This window comes from Caretta caretta, chromosome 2 (assembly GCF_965140235.1).
Source record: "Caretta caretta isolate rCarCar2 chromosome 2, rCarCar1.hap1, whole genome shotgun sequence".
In the NCBI taxonomy this organism is placed as follows: domain Eukaryota; kingdom Metazoa; phylum Chordata; order Testudines; family Cheloniidae; genus Caretta; species Caretta caretta.
The window spans coordinates 9,749,857-9,769,839 of record NC_134207.1 but is presented as its reverse complement, the minus strand read 5'-3'; the positions used below and the strand labels follow the sequence as shown (position 1 = coordinate 9,769,839).

Sequence of the window (19,983 nt, the reverse complement as noted above, 5' to 3'; positions counted from 1 at the left end):
TACTGCTTCAAACTGGATTCTCCAGGGACCATCAGACAAAGAAAAAGATTTTTGAATTTTAAACAGGCTAAGGGCTTTCTGTTCTGATCCAGCAAATGGACAGAACCTCCAGTCCACGGAGGGCCCCAGTCCTTGGGGGAGAGTTGGAAGGACTGACACTGACCAGAACACTTATGATCTCTGGTAAGCTTATTAGCATGCATGGAGGGTTTTTAAATTGTTTTTAATATATTTTTTCTGTAGTGCTTTTTACCTTAAGAATAAAATATGTTTGCTTAGGAAGAACTGTGTGGTAGCTAATAACTAAGGGCAGTTACACTGTGTCTGAGAGGAGAAGCAAGTAGGTCTATTTATGTAGACTAACTTTTTTGCTGAGGATAACACACTGAAGAGAGAGAACTGTTCAGGCTGGAGATACCTGTGTCTCTCTCCCTTCTGACCATGGTCTCCACCCAAGAAAGGCAACAGGTCAGAGCTGGAAGCCTGAGAATGGGTACCAATGCTGACCCAGTAAGGGAAAACGTAGATGCAGTTGCCCTGAACTGTCCTGGTAAGTACTTAAGATAGAAGACATTTGTAGAGCAGTCAGTTACCCTGTGGCTGATACAGGAGCATCTGACTCCAGAGGGCGCTAGATCCAGGTTTCTTCAGTAGTGCGGTTACGGCAACATGAAGCTGGGGTTTGTTGCATGGATTAGATAAAACTTCTAGGATGTTATCAAGTTACTCTATTTATTATATTTTTGAAAAACCCTTGATGGTCTGCCAGAGGGCATCAAATGTCATTGTTGATAGGAGTAGTCACTTTCAAATGGTGGCGCTCACGTTTGGTTGTTAAAGATCTAAGCCTGTTTCTTCTAATGACAAAACATGATCAAAAGGGAAGAGAGAAAAGAATAGCAAAAGATAGGGGAATGTAGTGTCTCTCTCTGATGCTTACAGTTCTGTTGCTGGAAGACAATGTGGCATAACCCGGTTCTTCATTCTTGAGTTGTCACGGAGTCCCTGGGCGATGCTCTGGAACTGCTCCCCATGAAGCCAGTCAGGACTCTGGGGAGTCTCCTCTCTCTGAGCAGCCTGTCTTCAGGACACACAGCTTCCACCTTCCTGGGTCTGACCTCAGAGCATTCAGCCTCCTCTGCCCCTCCGTGCACTTCCCCCAGCGAGTCCGCTCAGGCAGGGCTCCTGGGGAAGCCAGAGGGTCTTGCACCCCAACTCCGCAGTCAGACGTGACTCTCAGCCAGCCAGTAAAACAGAGGTTTATTAGATGACAGGAACATGGTCTAAAACAGAGCTTGCAGATGCAGAGAACAGAACCCCTCAGCTGGGTCCATTTTGGGGGGCAGTGAGCCAGACAACCACGTCTGCCCTTCACTCCATGTCCCAGCCAGCCCCAAACTGAAACTTCCTCCAGCCCCTCCTCCCCTGGGCTTTGTTCCTTTCCCAGGCCAGGAGGTCACCTGATTCCTTTGTTCTCCAATACTTTAGCTCTCACCTTGCAGGGGGGAAGGGCCCAGGCCATCAGTGGCCAGGAAACAGGGTGTCGGCCATTCTCTGTGTCCAGACCCCTGCACACACCTGCCCTCTAGGGCTCTGCAATGATCATACACCCTTACCCCACCACCTAGGTACTTAAGAACTGCATAGGGGAAACTGAGGCACCCCCACAGTATTCAGAGGAAACATTAAGAACAGTCCCACTTCGTCACAGGAGCCTAGTTTTACTCCACTGGCCCTGAAAAATATTGTATTAGATTGTTCTTATTTTCCTTTTGCTTGTCTGTGACTAGAATACCTTTCACTTCAGATCAGGCTGCTAGTTATCACTTTTAGCTTGTGAAAAGGAATGCAGCAAAGTAGTTCAAAGATAGATTTCCCTCGGCTGGCTAAACTGACTCTCTCTAGACAGAAAGAGAAAGATAGATAGAAAAAGGTGGAAGAGGAAATGGACACACTCAGGAGTGAGTAATAGGAAATGTAGCTTCATGTCTTAGAGTTATGCAGGGTACAGCTGTGTAGATAGTATTGTTAACCGATTCCTTTTCCCCATCTGGTCAGGTCAGATCATCTTCTCTAGTTTAAATATGAATTATTTTGGGGATGTTCTATAGCTTGTGTTATGCAGGAGGTCAGACTAGATAGATGATCACAATGATTCTGTCTGACTTTTGTGGTTGGCTAAAAGAGCCCGAACTGTGGGATGGCAAATCCTGATGTCCTGGCATGTTGTGGTGTTGGTGACCACGATGGTTACTGCTTTGTGTTGCATGTAAGCAAGTTGCCAAGTACTCCTCAGAAAAACAGTACGTAAAAGGTGACAATGTTGTCTGATCAAAACTGATCAATCAAAACAACTGTCTAATGATCTTTTGCTAGGCAGGCGTTTAGTAGTGGATGTGTTTTACATAAACAAAAAAAGTCTACTAGAAGCAAGGGGAAGTTAAGGATTTCATAAGCGCAATCCTAGAGATATGATCGTGGAAGTCAAAATGATAGAAGTGTTCCTGGTCTATGTAACCCCTCAAAAGCTGGTTTGGAAAATCCCTTTTGTTTCATAGACATTGTTTACATCATTTCTTCAACTTTATTCTGTGCTTTCTTTCAATAGCAATTTCATGTCACATATTTGTGGGTTCAAATGACCTCTTTGCTGCTACTCACTCACTCTGAATGATATAAGATTTTAGCCAGCAGTAGAGTTCAGTACAAGAGCTTGAAGATTGTAGTAGGGGCCTTTCATTGCATTTTTGTAGATTTGACATGAAGAGCTTTTTTTATGGTTGAAATGGTAAGTGGATGAACCAGTTTTCCTTAGGGCTGATCTACACTACTGTACATAGTTTTACCATATCTGAACACGGTTGTGAAGAATCCATTTATTTCATAGAGTGTATTGACTGTGACTTTGCACAGTCTAGGATAAATTGCATCCAGCATTATATCAGCTAATTGTGATTAAACCTATAGGCCTTTAACTAATTTGAGTCTTCAAATGATATTAAAACATGGAAAAATTTGTAATATTGATTCTTGAGACTTGCCAAATGAATCCATGGACTGCATGGGAGGCTGTTAGAACGCTGGAGCTCATCAGTGATGCTGCTGAGAAATAAAGGACCAGCCCAGTTAAAAACTCAGCTATGACTTTAATTTCTTCCTCTTCAAGCCAGGGGGGGAACCCATTTAAAAAAAAAAAAAAAAGAACTCTGAAGAATTAGGAGAAGCACAGTATTTGCAATAACATGAGAAAGTAAGTCCTGTTACTTGACTTTGTTAAAGATATGACTCTTGACTTTTATATCTGTTTTTTGCTCCCCCCCCCCATGATGACACTGCATCAGTCCTTAAAACTGTGTACAGTTAAACTACAGTAAAACTACTCTAATAATGATTATTTATTAATTATTAGCAATGGTGTCTGGCAACTGAAATGAGGTAAAATGAAAACAATAAGGGAGAAATTCTGGTCCCTGTCACAGTATTATCATCATACAAATTCTGTGGCCAGGCCCCCTGGTTTCTGCAGCACAGTGTTTTGGCAGATTGGAAATTCTGGGTGAGCTCCATGTAAATGTTTAAGAATGGAAGGTTTTACTGAACTAAATACAAAATTACATAATTTATTTTCTGTTCTCTGTTTATTAGTGAGGGGCTGGCTGTGGCTCCATAGTTAAAGCTGAGTTGAGTCTTTTGTACTTAAAGCAGGGATTTAATCTCTGTTGTTTTAGCTATTAGTCTTCCCTCTCCTCTCCGTGTATCTAAATTGTCAGCAATTCTTGCCACTTCTCCCTTTTTGTTTAAAAAACAAACCTTTCCTTTGTCTCAATTTCTACATATTTTGATCTTCTCCTGCCTTGCTTTCTGGCTGCCTGCCTGCATCATTCTCCTGTCCATACAAAGTGAGATGCTAAATTAATATCTCCCTTACTTGTTGATTAGGCTTCTTCATCCCTTACCATTTACCCACCATATAAAGTTTAAATTGCCTGTCTCCCTCAAAACTCCACTCTGCACCAATTTCAGCCTCTGCACATCTGCCTTTACGCCCTTTTCATTTCTTTGTCTCACTCCTATCTTCTTGCCTTCTCTGTGCTGTCTTCTCTGCATGGAAGGACTTCTCTGTCCCAGTTGGCATGTTCTAATCCTCTTCAACTCCTCTTCTCTTCTCTCCCCCCCCCCGCCCCCCCCCCCCCCCGAGGCACTTCTTCCATGGCCTCCACAAATACTCTCCATGAAACATTCTTTATTCTAACGTTAGATGAGAAGAGAATGAGATCCGGAAAACAAAACAAATATATCTAAGATTACACTCTCCTCTGGATCCTCCAGTGCATCTTATCCTGTCTTCTCATTTTCTTCCCCTGGAATGGTAAGATGTTTGGAGCAGGGTCTGTCTTTATGTCTGTCCCCTATACATGACCTAGCACATTACTGGGGGGAGGGGGAGTTGTCATCTTTTCCATCACTGATTTCTAGGATATTATTGGATAACAGTGGAAGAGCATGATAAATATATAGAAGGTGAAAGTTGACATTCCCTCCCAATCACTGAACTGCATGGTTAAACTATATGACTTTGGCTAGAAAACAACGTCAGCTGACTTTGATCCTGACAGTCCGGTCACTGTGTCAGAACTGACCATGCAGTAACGAGAGGTTGGATTTAATGCTGCTGCTGAAGACAGTTACATAAATGAACTGCCACCCCCACAAGATGTCACAGCCCTCAGTACAAGTGAATTATTAGTTGACTGATAAGTGAATTTGGTAATTCTCTTGTAGAGGGTTTAATATAAATTAAGATTGCTGCCACCAAAGTAACTTCTTTTTTTTTCTTATATAACAGTTTCAGGGCTAAGGGATAATTCCTTGATTTCCCTCTAAAACGCTTAGTAGCATGTTTTGATAGTGATCAAATTAGAAATGTCTTGTTTCTCGATTACTTCATTAGACATTAGAAAACTGCCAATTAAGAGAAAAATGAAGCTTCAGACTCTTACCATGTCAGTAATACATCAGTCACCACCCCAATTTATTACATTAATATATTTTTAAGTTAATTGCCATCCTCTGGATCTCCCAGTGGATATGTATCTAGCCTTTGTTTTAGATTGTAAAGTGCTTGTGGCAGAGACCATATCTTTAATTGTTTTGTAGAAGCGTGATTTTTTTCACTCTTAATTTCTTTGACATATACTACTGCAGTACACTTAGCAGAAGATACAGAAAAATTAGAAGGAATATATAATTTCAAAGATATTTTTTGTATGTACACTCCAGTCTGGAGGAACTTGCTGGTTTGACCCAACCATTACACAGAGTTCATAGAGCAGCAGGGTTGGAAGGGACCTCAGGAGGTCATCTAGTCCAACCCCCTGCTCAAAGAGTTAAGTCATTTAAAACTTTTTCTTAATTCCAAAACTTTTGATATAAAAAGGCCTGTTTTTAAATGAAGCAATGATTTATTGTTAAGCTGTTCAGAATAGTGGAAAAATGTACAGGAGAGAAAGGGTAGCATTGTGTCTTTGGGAATATTTTTCGTATACATACTATATTATGTTTGAAGTTGAAAGTAAATAGCCATAGGTCTGATTCATCCTTCCCTTAGCCTTGAAGCAAAAATTTGAAGATTGAGACACACATATTCAGTCACAGTGAGGTCTAGCTTCCCAGTTTCCACATACCCTTAGGACGCACAAAATTTTCTCTTGCAATTTTGAGGCTGTAGAATTAATCTGTTCCTGCAGCCAAAGAGTTAGAGATGGAACTATTCAGATTTGGCCCCACCACTCAGTCACGAGCATGTAAGGGAGCACCCCCTTGCCCATCTTCTGGAATCTTCCAGGGTAAGTTGTTACAGAAAGAGAGAGCAAGAGTTTGTAGAGCTACAAGTTTTTTTTTTTTAACCAAGCTACTTACCAGAAAGCATTGCAATTTGCCGCATAATCTTATAGGGGCTGGCCACGTACCTATATAAGTCAGAGGGAAAACTCTTAGTAAGGTCCGTAGGTACAATATTACACCCTTAGTGCTTAAAATGCCTCTTACCATGTGCGTGTGATAGTGTTGGTAGCATGTAGTTTTTAACCGTGGTATAAAATTAAGTGGTAATGTTAAAGTGTGGGCTCTCTTGAGAGCTAGTATAAAAGAAATGTAATTTTTATGAAACCAAGGATACACTTGAGGGGATGTGGACATATTTTCCTTTCTGTTCTTGTTTATTGCTGAGAAAACTTAGAGACTAACCAATTTAGTCTCTAAGGTGCCACAAGGACTCCTTTTCTTTTTGCGAATACAGACTAACACGGCTGCTACTCTGAAATCTGAGAAAACTGTAAGACAAATAGAATTATTTGGGTCTACTCTTAACACATGAAAGGAGGAAAAAGTATCTTTTTGGTATGTGCTGATGTTAGTTTTGGAAGCGTTGCTTGCCAAAGAGAAATCATTGATATAGTAAGGCTTGAATCATGAATAGGTTAAGATAAGGGACCTAATGCTGTGACTGTTGAAGACAAGTGGAGTCTTTCCATTGACTTCAATGGGCTTAGGATGAGGTTGTGGAAGGGAAAATGAAGAAACTGGAAAGAAGAAAATAATATTCTTGTCACATTTACAATCACTAGGGCAGAATGGAAAATATGGCTAAATACATTAAAAAGAACAATAAATGTCTATTTATTTTGTTTTTAGCTTGCGCAGAAAGAAGAGAAAAACTTTCCTCCACTTGATCCAGAAGTTCTGTCAGTTTTTGTGCCTCCGTTTATCAGCAAAGAGGAGATTCAAGCGACAAATATAAATAGTAGTAACTTCAATAAAACAAAACGACGTTCTTTCCGAAAAAAGAAAGAGAGACCTAAGCTTGAAAATTTGAAAAATCCAAATGGGGAACAGAAAGCATCTGATACTGAGGATATTAGTGTTCCAAAAGATATTGATCTTATTGGCTTGCCACAACTATGCTTTCCAGGTATGATGTGATTTTCATTTAACTGTTAGTTAAGAGATGTTTATAAACACTTTATCTATTTGGTGGCCTATAATAATACCTCTTCCCTTATTGCTGCTGTTTATGGATATTGACAGGTTAACTTTTTTTATTTGTATTATCATAGTACCACGAAACCCCACTCATGGAGTAGGACTCCATTGTGCCAGGGCCTGTACAAGTACAGAACAGAGAGACGCTCCCTGCCCAAGAGAGCTTATAATCAAATTTTTCTACTTTCCTATATATTATGGTATTTTTAAGGCTGTCATCTCGTCTCTCCTCTTCTCTGCCTTTAGGTTGAAGAAAATATCCTTTTAAATATGAATGAATACCCTTTCCCATTCCAATACTATATATATTAGGATGTCCCTAAAATAGAGACCATTTCCCAAAAGGCTCTTTTTTAAAAAAAAAGAAAAAAACAAAACATAGGCAGAAGTCCATCAGCTCGACTTTGTGATATGTTTTTGGCATGTCACAAATACAAAATGAGCTGTGTAGTGTTTTCACTTGTCCAGTGAAATTTGTGTATGGCTTAAGATGTTGTATAACAATTTCAGATCAAGTGAATTATGTATGTAGGTGTGCTGTAATCTCTTTAAAATGAAGCATTACAGTGGAAGTAAAGTAACAAGTCTCATAATACTTGCTGTAACTATAGCAATGCAAGCTGCGTGATTAAAACAAACTATTTTTCAGTAATGTGTTTTGAAAAGTACTTGTCTTATTTGCAGGAGGACTTTACATAACTTCTGAATCAAAAGAGGATCACATTCATTTTCTGGTCTTCACAGATGTCTGTGGTAACAGAACCTATGGTGTTGTTGCACAGTATTACCAACCTATTCAAGTATGTTTTTTAATTTACAGTTTTAATAAAACTTAAATATTAAGTAATACATTTTAATAATACGTACTTAATTGGATGCCTCACATAAGTTATTGGATATTTGTATATTTTGATACCAATCTGGAACAACTCTTTAAGAGTAGTACTCCCCACTTAATACAATATTGTGCCCATATACTCAAGCGCAGTTCCCATAGAATTCAGTGGAAATGGTGCTGGAGTATCTGAGAGCAAAATTTGGCCTTAAGAATATTTTTAGGTACATTAATGTTTGTGAGTAATATACTCAGTGTTTTTGGTAGATGTTCATAGTGCAAATAACTTGCTTTTAGCAGGTGGATCTAATCTTTACAAACTGAGATTTTTTTAAAGGAGTCTAAGGGAGTTAGATGCCCAAATCTCAATGGGAGTTGGGTGTCTAACTTGCTTAGGTTCCCTCAAAAATACCAACCATAATTTCATGAGTAACATCACAATATTAATATGTAGCTTTCTTATAGGATGGTTATATCTCTTCAAATGGGCAAGCCCACAGGGAATCTGTGCGGACTACTAAAGCTTTTGGCTGGTTCGTACCCTTTGCTATTTGTGTCATATCCAGATATCCATATTTTAATGCCCTTAAGGACTGTCTTTCTTGGTAAGTATTACTGTTCTATCATTTATGCCTCTGCTGCAAATACATTTACAGTCAGTCCTTTATGTATGAATTGTCAAATTTTGACCATGTAGTGGGAATGTTTGAGTGACAATAAAACTGGAGTTTGTTAAAAGTGATTATGGCATGAGGCAGGGAAAAAACAAAATTAAAACAAAAGCCCCCTGGACAGTAACAAAATAGAAATGCAGTTTCAAAGAAATTCCAATGTTCTTTGCGATTTTTATTTGGCTATGCAAAATTAATATCTGCAAGGGACTGATTTCTAATACAGATTTATCTAGATTCTCCCTGAAAGATCTCAAACTCTACAGGTCTCTCTATTTGGGGGAAATTTTAAAACACTTCACTGTGAACAGAATAAGTTTCACAAAGAGGATAAGTAAACTTGTCTGTAATTGGTGAGGCACACTGTGGAATAAGGTGACCTAGCCACTCCATGTGAAGGAATACATGATTACTTGGATTCTGATAGTCCAGAGGCAAATTAGGAGGATTTAGTTCGCAAATTACACTGTTTTGAAGGCCTAACAGTGAGACTAATAAGCTACTTTCTAAAACTTCTTAAAATACTTCAACTTTAGCGGCGGGCCAAGAGATGGGGTGTAACTTGGGAAACTGTTTTGTTAACTACTGTAGCCTCAATTTATTGTGTGGGCTACCATCTCAAGTTTTCATATTTTCATCTTCAACCTGTTTAATATGTATATGCTTGTGTCTGAAGTGGATTGTAAGCTCCTTAGGGCAGGTACTCTCTTTACATTTGTACAGTGCTGAATAACTTGCAGTTGTAGGCCTGCTGTAATAATCTAAACGAAAAAACGAGTTTCTGCTGTTTTCAACGAATGCTAAGTCTCAAATTCCAAGAACCTATTCATGAATTTGCTGAATAGTTCTTATCTCTCTTTTCTCTCCCCCCCTCGCCCCCCCCCCAAAAAAAAAGGTTGTGGAGGAATCCCTTACAAGCTTTAGGCTAGTGATTAGAAAACTCACCCAGGTTGTGGGTCACCAGGTTCAGTTAACCCCTCTGCCTTATGTGGAGAATGGGTCTGAACTTGGGTCTTCCACATTGCAAGCCAGTGCCCTAACCACTGGGGTATGTGGGATATTGTGGAACAGGGCTCTCTCAGTCGCTCCTCGTGAAGCTGTTCCATTTATAAATAAATAGTCACTGAAGGGGGGACTTGAACCTGTATCTTCCACACTCTGGGTGAGTACCCTAACCAAACCACCAGGCTAAATAGTCACTCGCTCACTTTCCCTGGCCCAATGATTATTCATTGTCCATCATAATGCTAATTTATAGGTTTCAGAGTAGCAGCTGTTAGTCTATTAGCAAAAAGAAAAGGAGTACTTGTGGCACCTTAGAGACTAACCAATTTGAGCATAAGCTTCCCTGAGCTACAGCTCACTTCATCGGATGCATTCAGTATTTGCCACTGAATGCATCCGATGAAGTGAGCTGTAGCTCAGGGAAGCTTATGCTCAAATAAATTGGTTAGTCTCTAAGGTGCCACAAGTACTCCTTTTCTTTTTGCTAATTTATAGTCATTCATAAAGACCGAACATTAGAATGGCCATACTGGATCAGACCAATAATCCATCCAGCCCAGTATCCTGTCTTCAGAGGAAAGGAACAGATAATCATCAAGTGATCCATCCCTGTCTCCCATTCCCAGCTTCTGAGAGACAGAGGCTAGGGATGCATCAGAGCATGGTTTACTGTTGCTTCAGAATGGACAGAGCAGAGACTGGCTTCTCTAGTGGACAAACGCCCATTATGATAAAACAAAACCTTTCAGAGACCTTGGATACAGTCAACAAAAGGCTATCACCGGCCCATCTGTGCAATGTAGCAGAAGTAAAGAAAGTTTCACCCAGCTCTAAATATGATCATGTCAGTTTCCTCATGAAACACTAGTTAGTAGGTAAGTTTAGATCTTGCATTCTCCTGGCTTTTAGCTCGCTGCATTATCCACAAGGAAAGAGAATATTTTGATGTAGGGAAAGCATTCACCTCTGTCCATTTTATCTGCTTTGAAACTGAAAGCTTAATTCTTTGTGGCAGGTTGAAGCAAAGAGCTGGGGAGCATGCTCAGTGTAGGTGGAATATTAGCAATCTCTAACTTCAGCCTTCAGTTTGATTTTTTTTTTTTTTTTTTTAAGCAGTTGGGTACTCAGATTTGGCTATGTTAAGTCTCATGCAGCAGCCTCTACTACCCGTGATTTCCCTAATTCCTATCGCAGAGCGCGGTTTGGCTGATGGATCCATGTAGCTGCAGATCCATCAGCCAGGCTCTTCCCATTCCCCAAGAATGCTAGACCAGTAAAAATCCCCACAAAGCATCGGTTTCAGTATACAAAGAGTGCAGACTCTCTCTTTTGGGCCTTCTGTTGTTATAGAGCAGTGATACTCAGACTGAGGCTCGGGAGCTGCAAGTGGCTCTTTAATGGGTCCCCTGTGGCTCTTTGCAGCATGTGATATTAAAATACTGTGTGATTTAATTATTAACCAATCAGGATGCTTATTACTATGTTCTTAACCAATTGTAGTTGATAAAAATAATAACACTTGGTCAGTCATTTTGCTGTGAGAATAATATATAAATAAAAATAGTAAATGAAACCATGAAACTCACGCTACGGTGGCTCTTTTGGGCAATGCTGGTCACTAATTTGGTTTCTGAACCACTTAGATCTCAGTATCATTGTTATGGAGGAACAGTATTATCCTCTATCTTAAGTCCGCTAACAATTTTTTCCAACTTATTCATTTTTTTTTTTTTTTAGAATAGCTCTAACACACTGACTTGAACAGGACTTTGAAAGTTGGAATGAAGATAGTTCTGGGGACAGGAAGGTGTCTTTTGCTGCTACTTATTCCGCTCTGCAGCTTCAGGGGGGCAAAAGATTCTAGTTCTCCCAGAACACTCCTGTGCACAGTTCCCATGCTCCAGCACCTCCAGGGAACAGGATTTGGCCCAAAGTGGGATTGATATTTTTATTCATTCATGATACCTCTAAGGTATTTTTATCTTTTTTTGGCATTCAGCTCAAGTTCCTAACATAAGTCAAAGAGAAGCCAGTAGTAGAAATTACAACTTGTTCTTGTCCCAGCTAATTTATTTTAATCTGAGACATGTTCATATTTTGTAATTGGATACATTAAATCCTGGTGTGTACCTTGCGTCACATTACTGATTTGCAAATTTCCATCAGAACAATCAAGATCTTTATATTCTATATGATTAATCTTAATGTTACAAATACTTGTTACATTACAAATGGGCAGTGCTGGTGATTCCAGTGCCAGAACAAACTGAAAGGGAGACTGGGAGTGTGTGATTCTGTCTCCAATGCAAACAATTGAGAGTCTGGACCGTTACAAAACATTGTTGCTGTTGGATTAATCTACAGGAGTATAGCTCTTTTCAAAAAGTTAAGGGTTTCTGGAGTATTGAACAGGTATTTCCATTCCAGTGTGTTTTGTATGCTATCCATGTCCTGACACACATCAGTAATAATACTTTTCATCAGTAGATCTCAAGGGCTTTACAAAGATCAGTATCCTCTCCATTTTACAGTTAATAAAACTGAGGCACAGAGAGATGAAATGACTGGCCTAGGGTCACGTATAAGCAGGAATAGAACCCAGATCTCGTGAGGTCTAGTCTACTACGCTCGTCCCTAGGCCTCAAGTTCTACTACTCTCCAGCTAAACTGAAAAACATCTTTTAGTTGGTGGCAACAACCCATTTCTGGGTGAATCCCCATCTTGGATGGATGAACGTTCTCTCTCTCTCTCACTCAACATGTCTCTAAGTCTGTTCTACAGAAGGTTATGAGCTATTTGTGAGCCAACCCAAAGATGCTGTTAGAAGGCCTTCCTTTCTGAAAAATTTCTAAAGTAAATCATGCTTAGTTAATAGTGTTAGAGAACCTGTACACTCCTTTGTAATCTCTTTGCTTGAAGTATATTTTTTGTTCCCACAGCTCATTTCCGTCGGCCAGGCTTTTTTCCAAGGCATCACTATCAGATACTATAATAGTATATTAATAGGCGCAGTTCTGTTTAAAGTTGTCTGTCCCTTTCCTTTCGTACATTTTCCCTTCTTGATGCAAATGTCAGGATTGAACCAGACTAATTGTGACATACGATTTATTGGACATGGTAAGGTACTGTTTATGCCTCAGACCACTCACCGGCCTTCTCACTGTGCTGGTAATGTCTGTTGCAGATACTAGTGAAAGACGCAAGGAGCTCCGTCTGTTCAGTTTAACAAAGAGATAGTTAAGTGGTGACTTGATCATAGTCTATAAGTAGCTGTATCCTTCTCTTCCCTCATGGATCACCTGGAAGCTGACAAGTGCTCATGTCCTGCTTGTGAGTCTGATATTCTTAAGGATCATGAAAATCCTGGGGAGGTCCTAGCAGCGGTGTTGGGTAGGTGGGAATATTCAGTCCACCTATCTGCAGCAGCTCTCTGCTTATAGAAAGGATGACAGTTGGCTGTGCAAAAAGAAAAGGAGGACTTGTGGCACCTTAGAGACTAACCAATTTATTTGAGCATGAGCTTTCGTGAGCTACAGCTCACTTCATCGGATGCATACTGTGGAGACTGCAGAAAACATTATATACACAGAGACCATGAAACAAAACCTCCTCCCACCCCACTCTCCTGCTGGTAATCAGGATTTGTGCTGGAAATGGCCCAACTTGATGATCACTTTAGATAAGCTATTACCAGCAGGAGAGTGGGGTGGGAGGAGGTTTTGTTTCATGGTCTCTGTGTATATAATGTCTTCTGCAGTCTCCACAGTATGCATCCGATGAAGTGAGCTGTAGCTCACGAAAGCTCATGCTCAAATAATTTGGTTAGTCTCTAAGGTGCCACAAGTACTCCTTTTCTTTTTGCAAATACAGACTAACACAGCTGTTACTCTGAAACCTGTCAGTTGGCTGTGCCTCCATCTGAATAAGCACTATATAACTCTGGTAGGGTACCTTGGTAGCTTCCAGGAACAACTCTCTTGCCTAAACGATGCAATAGGCAAGTTGGATCCGTGAGCAGCTTTACTTAAAAGTAATATAGCAAAATGCAATGACAGTGCAACAGAATAAAATAGGTACCTACCGTAGCAACGGTGTCAAGGTAATAGTAGGTGGCAGCTAATGGTGGCGACTTATAAACGTGAAAGTAAACTTAACCGCTACTCACTGCAACAGACTTATGTTAAAAAAAACTCCAAAACCCATTAAACGTACACAAGAACACTCACCATCAGCACCTTCAGGGTGCGTGCTCCCTTGTAGTTTTAAAACCCCAGACACTTTTTGTGATTGTGGGTGTGATGAACAGGAGTTCAAAGGTGGCACTAGTTATCTCTGAATTAGCAGAGGCAGTCCAGATAATAGGAGTGAGACACTTTTATATAGAGCAGGTTAAAATTGATACAGTGGTAGTTGGTGGTAATCCCAGTTATAAAACGACAGCCATCAACTATAAACGGGCAATTGCATTTTCGTACAAGCTCCCTGGTCGTCTCCTTGATTAGTCTGTGATGAGATGCTGTCTCTAGCATGAGGACTTTCATACCACACCACCCAAACTGACAAGGTCTCCCCAGATACAGAGGATAGTCTCCTGGTTATTCACACAATTCCACAACAGCTCAGGTTCTGCAGTACAGCCAGCAATTCTGGATGCAGCTTTCAGTAGCTGGCTGCTGAGAAAGAGTAAATGAGATAGAGCTCGCTGCTAGCAAGCCTGCGGGTGCAGTGTGTCCTTAATACCAGTCATGTGGTTTCAGCAGGGATTTCTGGGCAACTGAGTCTCCCAAATCTCTTCATCTAAATACAGGCAACTGCTACTAGTTCCTATTCCGCTGGATGCCTAAACCTGATAAGGTAGCACAGCTGGCTCCCCTCCCTTCTCATGAAATTCTGGACACACTTTTTCAGGCCATGATCCTTTAACGTGGCTTGTGTAGTCGTGGCAGAGCGCTGGAAGAGAGCTCTCCCAGTGCTCTCAAATAAAAAAAAAAAAAAAACCACCCCAACAAAAAAACCTCCACGAGGGGTGCAGCTCCCAGCGCTTGTGCACTGTCTACACTGGTGCTTTACAGCGCTGAAACTTGCTGCGCTCAAGGGCGTGTTTTTTCACATCCCTGAGCGAGAAAGTTGCAGCGCTGTGAAGTGCCAGTGTAGACAAGCCCTTAGTCTTTCCTGGCCGAAGGGATGGGGCCAGAAAGTGGGGTTGGAGGTTGAGGTCAGGAGAAGAGATGGGAAAATCATGGGGGAAAAAATTGGATCACTGTTGCTTTGATAGGGAAGAGTTGTCATCATCTGAAAGGAGGGGCCAAACTAGGAGTGAATTTTGAAGCTATTGGCCAGATAATCTATATAGATTTCTGTTCAGGAGAGAACATTGGTCTAACTTTTCAAAAGTGACTAGTAATTTTGGGTAATTTAATTTTTAAGTGGCAGACTTGAGATGCCTTGAAGAGGTATGAGTTTCAGAAAACATTGAACCCCCACCTTCTGGAAGTCAGGCCTCTCTGGTGTTTCAAGTTGGACAACCAAAAATGTACCCAAAATTACTAGTCACTTTTGAAAAATTAGATGGCTGTATGAGACTCCTCAATGGCTGGCTCAGTGCTAAGAAAGGTAAAGTCCGATTATATCTTGTGTTCAGGAAATTTCCTTTGTCCCAATACTGGATCTTTCCTAGGTATCGTACCAAATATTTCAGAGAAATTTTAGACTGTCATTACATAACCTTGTAGTTTGTCAGAAAGGACTTCCAGCACTGAAAGTAGAACCTCTCTGTGATGTGACTCCTTCAGTTATTGGCTGGAATAAACTCTTACCTATTTGTCTATGTCTCCTAGTGGCTGATCAGGATCCACATTCTCTGATTGTGGGGCACAGTTGGTGGTCTCCAGTTCATTATTGTGCTCTGTGGAGCTCTGTCTGTTTCCTAGGCAGTGTGCAAACATAGGGAAAGAAATGATCACTTCCACATGGAGCTTAAATCCCAAGTTAGACACAATCACAACAACTATTGCATTGAAAATATGATAATGTTGTGGTATGAATTGGAGCTGACAACAGTGTCTGAACTTATTTTCACAGGCAAAACACAATAGCATATTTACGTACAAAAAATGAACCAAAGCATTTTTAAAAAAAAATCTGATGTAATTTAAAATTGACAATTTATATGAGCACAAAAGTCAGGAAATTCAAAGTTCTAACTTCTTATAGTTAATGTTTTGCTACAATGCATGCACGTTGAAGCACACATTTTAATGGTCATTTATTGCACTATTGTACATTTGTGCACTGATTTAGGAAATTAAACTTCTGAGTTTGATGTGCATTTAATTGCTCAGTTGTAATGCTGCAGTAGTAACGCTTTTTTTGGATTGTGTATTTTTAATTTATAACTGAATAGTGCGTGTAAGCCTGTAAAAACGGGCTAATTTCCAATAAGCTTCAGCCTTCTCTGGTTTTGAAGTGGCGAAGAAGTTCAACTCCTAAAATAGAAACATTTTGACAGACTTGCACACATGAAGAATAAATAAACTTGTGTGTGAAAGATATGAAGGAGCAGCTTCATACACAGCAACATTGTTAAAATCAGTTAGAGCCTCTAAATTATCTAATAAACCAGAGGTTAAATAGTTGCAATAATACTTTTATCCATCCCAACAATTTTTTTTTTTAGTTTTAAGGTATCAAGGAAGAGTTTATTTTTTAGCCTCTTTACATGTTACATTTTAAAAAAAATATTTGACATACTTTAATTTCAGCTTACTGGTACATCTGACACCTCGCAGGGATTTAGACGTTGATGATCGTATAAAAGAATTTGCAGCAAAATTATCTTTAATACCCAGTCCTCCACCAGGAACACTCCACTTGGTAATTAGTGAAGCTCAATTTCATAATTATTTTAACATTACCTACTATATAATACTAAGTGTGCTGTTTGTGTAAAATGGGGCATATTCTGTAACACCGGTTTTAATGCCAGTGTGATGCCACTGAAGTCAGTACCTGTGCTCCTGGGGCACAGACTGCTCTTACCCTGTTTTCTAATGGACACATGGTACACAGCAGATAGGGTAGTGAGGAGAGGAAGGGTTTTTGAGTGTTTAGAGTGCTAGTCTAGTACTTGGGAGATGTGGCAGAGCAGGGAATTGAAACAACAGATGTTTTGTGTGACCTTGGGCAAATCACTTAGCTTCAATTTCCCCATCTGCAAAATGAGGACAGTACTTCCCTATGTTACAGGGGTGTTGGAAGAATAAATACATTAAAGAGTGTGAGGCTCTCTGATACTACAGTAACGGGGTCCATATATAGATGCACTGTAAAAAGGGGTGTATTCTCACTATGTGCACCTGGGAGCTTCAAGAGGCTGCTTTTGGAATGGTTCAGCTCTCCACAGTTCCTTCTGTGGGTTGTCTAAATGGCATGATTCAGCTCTTAATTATTAACCTTATTTATATCAAATCAATTATTATAAGCTGGTCTACACTTTAAGTTGTAATCAGCAAGCAGTGAAATTACAAATTATGTTTTGGTAAAGTTTCTCAGTTAGAATTGGAGAAAAAATATTAGATAATAAAGCAGGTGGATCCAGACAGATTGCTCTGATAAAGGCAGAGGTAGCCTAGAAAGACAGAATGCATTTAGACTAAACTTACAATAGACATAATTGACAAGAGTCCATTAAAGATGATTATGATTATATCAAAATACTTTTTATAATTTTGTGTAAAAAGGTATTTCATTTCCTCAATTTTAATATCTGTTTCAGTATCTAAAATCTCTTACTAGACTGAAAGGAAACACAAAGTGCTTTATAAATCTTTACGGAGATTGTTATTATTGAGTTTAATACTTCCAGTACTGCAATTATCTTTTGTACATAAAGCAAAATGTTAGGTTCTGTGCTTTTATTTATTTATATAATTTTCTGTCAGATAACCGTAATATTTTATTAGAATTGGGATTTAAAATTTCATGTTCTTTGGGACCATTTCTTCATTTAAAAATTAATTGAAAAACATGTGTTACTACAGATATTTAATATGAAACCACTACAGGTAGTCTTTCCATCACGGGAGGATCCAGACAGCCCAATTATTGACTTGGATCTTCATCTTCCATTACTGTGTTTCAAACCAGAACAGGTGCTACAGGTAAAAACAAAACAAAAAACTTTAAAGAGGATTCTGTAAAGTGTCACCATTTTTTTTTTGCTTGTGTTACCTTGATTCTTTTCTTGTTGTTCCCAGAAAAAAATCTGCAAGATGGAGTTCGGGTTGAGAATACATATCAGTAATTTAGGGTTAAATACATTAGAGATGTAATTATCCCCAAATCGTGCACTTGTAAACACAGGAAATTCAGAGCTAAGGTTAAAGTTAAAATAAATCCGAATACATTAAAATACATGGAAATGCACATTTAGGGCACTCAAACAATTTAACTCTATGTAGTAACACCATGCAATAAATGTTTCTGATTAAGGCATTTTTGTGTTTTGGGGTCCAGATTAGATTAAACTGATTTTAAAGATACATTAGCTTGATTGTTCTTTTTCCTTCATGGTCTAACACCAGGTGCTAAATTTCTTAAAGGACCAATTGTTAAAACTCCTAACTAACAGATTTACTTGTAAACTCTCATAAAATTCATTCCATACTAAAACAGTAAGTGCTATAATTTTGAGGAGTATACACTGTTTTTATCATATATAGCAGAGAATTCAGTCTGTTTTACATGCAAAACTCAGCCAGCCATAACAATGGAGCCGCAACAGGTGCCACCATTATATTTGTCGAATGTAATTAATGAAGAAAGGCAAGACAATGTCCTGCCAGCAGCCCTTCTTATTTTCTTAATACATCACCATTGTCCCCCTCAGCTGATTCCTCTTTTGAACTGAAGGGCTGATTGGATCCTTGTTTCATCTGTGTCTTTGGTTTGTTCCTAGTGTGCATCTCAGTTGTGAAAATAGGTAGTGTTGGCTTATTTTTTTTAGCCGTGCCCACTATGTCGTGTATTTGTCTTCATGCATTTGATGCACAGCCAGCCTTCCCATTTGAAAATGTTGTGCATGATCACCTCCTTCTAGAGCCCATACAAGCTTAACAATTTGTGGCCCTTTACTCTAAAACTTATGTGGTACATTTGTGTGTTTCAACAGTGTCTGGTTTTGCTTCTTATCCCTTTAATTTGAGTGCTATAAAGGCCTCTTACATTGTAGTCTTGTGGCTAGAGCCAGTGGACTGATAGACAGGACTCCTGAGGAGAAATCTTGGTTCCACTGAAGTAATGGCATATAACTTTCATTGACTTCAGTGGAGCCAGTATTTCAGTTTTTATTCCTAGCACTCTGGCTGTGTAAGAATCCTTTAACTTGTCTTTGTCTCAGTTTATCAATGTGTAAAATATATATTACTGTAACACTGATCCCCTGAAGGCGAACCTTAAATTGTAAAGTGCTTGGAGATGCTTTTTATAGAACTTGCTCTATGTAACAAGTGTTATTACTAATATTAATCATTTTCATCATTGTTTCCAGATTATAACTTGCATCTTAACTGAGCAGAGGATTGTTTTCTTCTCTACTGACTGGGCCCTGCTAACACTCATAGCTGAATGCTTCATGTTGTACCTTCATCCTATTCAATGGCAACACACTTTTGTACCTATTCTATCTCGTCAGATGCTGGATTTTGTAATGGCCCCAACATCTTTTCTTATGGGATGTCACATTGATCATTTTGAAGAAGTTAGCCAGGTTTGTCATAGAACATTCCCACTCTTGCTGTTGCTTTTCCCTAGGTCTGTTTAGTAAGTCACCTCCCTTGCCTCAATTCAGTCCCTCTTTAAAACAAATTTTTGCCAGATTTCCTACAAAATTTTTTTTAACTTCAGCAGAACCATCATTTAGTTATTGAGTGGATTAAAAAAAATTTTTTTGTTTGTATTCTTATAACTCTAGTCTGTCTTCTCCTTCCCCAGCATGGTCTATGATCGTTGTTTGTTATGTGATGTCAGATTTGGGTCCCAATCCTGCAAATGTATGCTCAGATGTAATTTAGGCACATGAGTAGTCCCATTGAAGCCAGTGGGAATTTTCCTGTCGATAACGTTTTGCACGTATGTATGTGATTGCAGTATCAGGCCCTCACACTGTCAGTTTTTCAGGGAGGGCACATATCTTTGCTTGTTTCTCTGCAGCACCAAGCACAGCTTTGAAAATGCTTAATATTTTTCTGCAGTACATGGGCCTCAAATTCCTAATTCTTTGTCATGATGGATTTCCAGATTTACATTTTTAACACTTGTGGCACCTTAGAGACTAACCAATTTATTTGAGCATAAGCTTTCGTGAGCTACAGCTCGCTTCATTGGATGCAGCTGTAGCTCACGAAAGCTTATGCTTAAATAAATTGGTTAGT

General features: G+C 39.4%; 1 protein-coding gene across 8 annotated transcripts in view; it reads left to right on the top strand.

Moving 5' to 3' along the window:
• Positions 1-19,983, top strand: part of DENND3 (DENN domain containing 3) — a 63,839-nt gene that overhangs the window by 1,527 nt on the left and 42,329 nt on the right. For 2 of the 8 annotated variants that reach the window (XR_007355438.2, XM_048841724.2), the window contains exons 2-7: positions 6,694-6,970; positions 7,726-7,841; positions 8,342-8,481; positions 16,315-16,426; positions 17,593-17,712; positions 19,101-19,319. Coding sequence is in view for 7 of the 8 variants with exons in the window: in XM_048841724.2 (XP_048697681.1) it covers positions 6,694-6,970; positions 7,726-7,841; positions 8,342-8,481; positions 16,315-16,426; positions 17,593-17,712; positions 19,101-19,319 (984 nt within the window). In the remaining variant the exon portion in view is untranslated. Of the gene's footprint in view, positions 1-4,198; positions 4,370-6,693; positions 6,971-7,725; positions 7,842-8,341; positions 8,482-11,329; positions 11,525-16,314; positions 16,427-17,592; positions 17,713-19,100; positions 19,320-19,983 lie in introns of those variants that run through there. The other 6 variants (XM_048841728.2, XM_048841727.2, XM_048841726.2 and 3 more) reach the window with 6 other exon arrangements.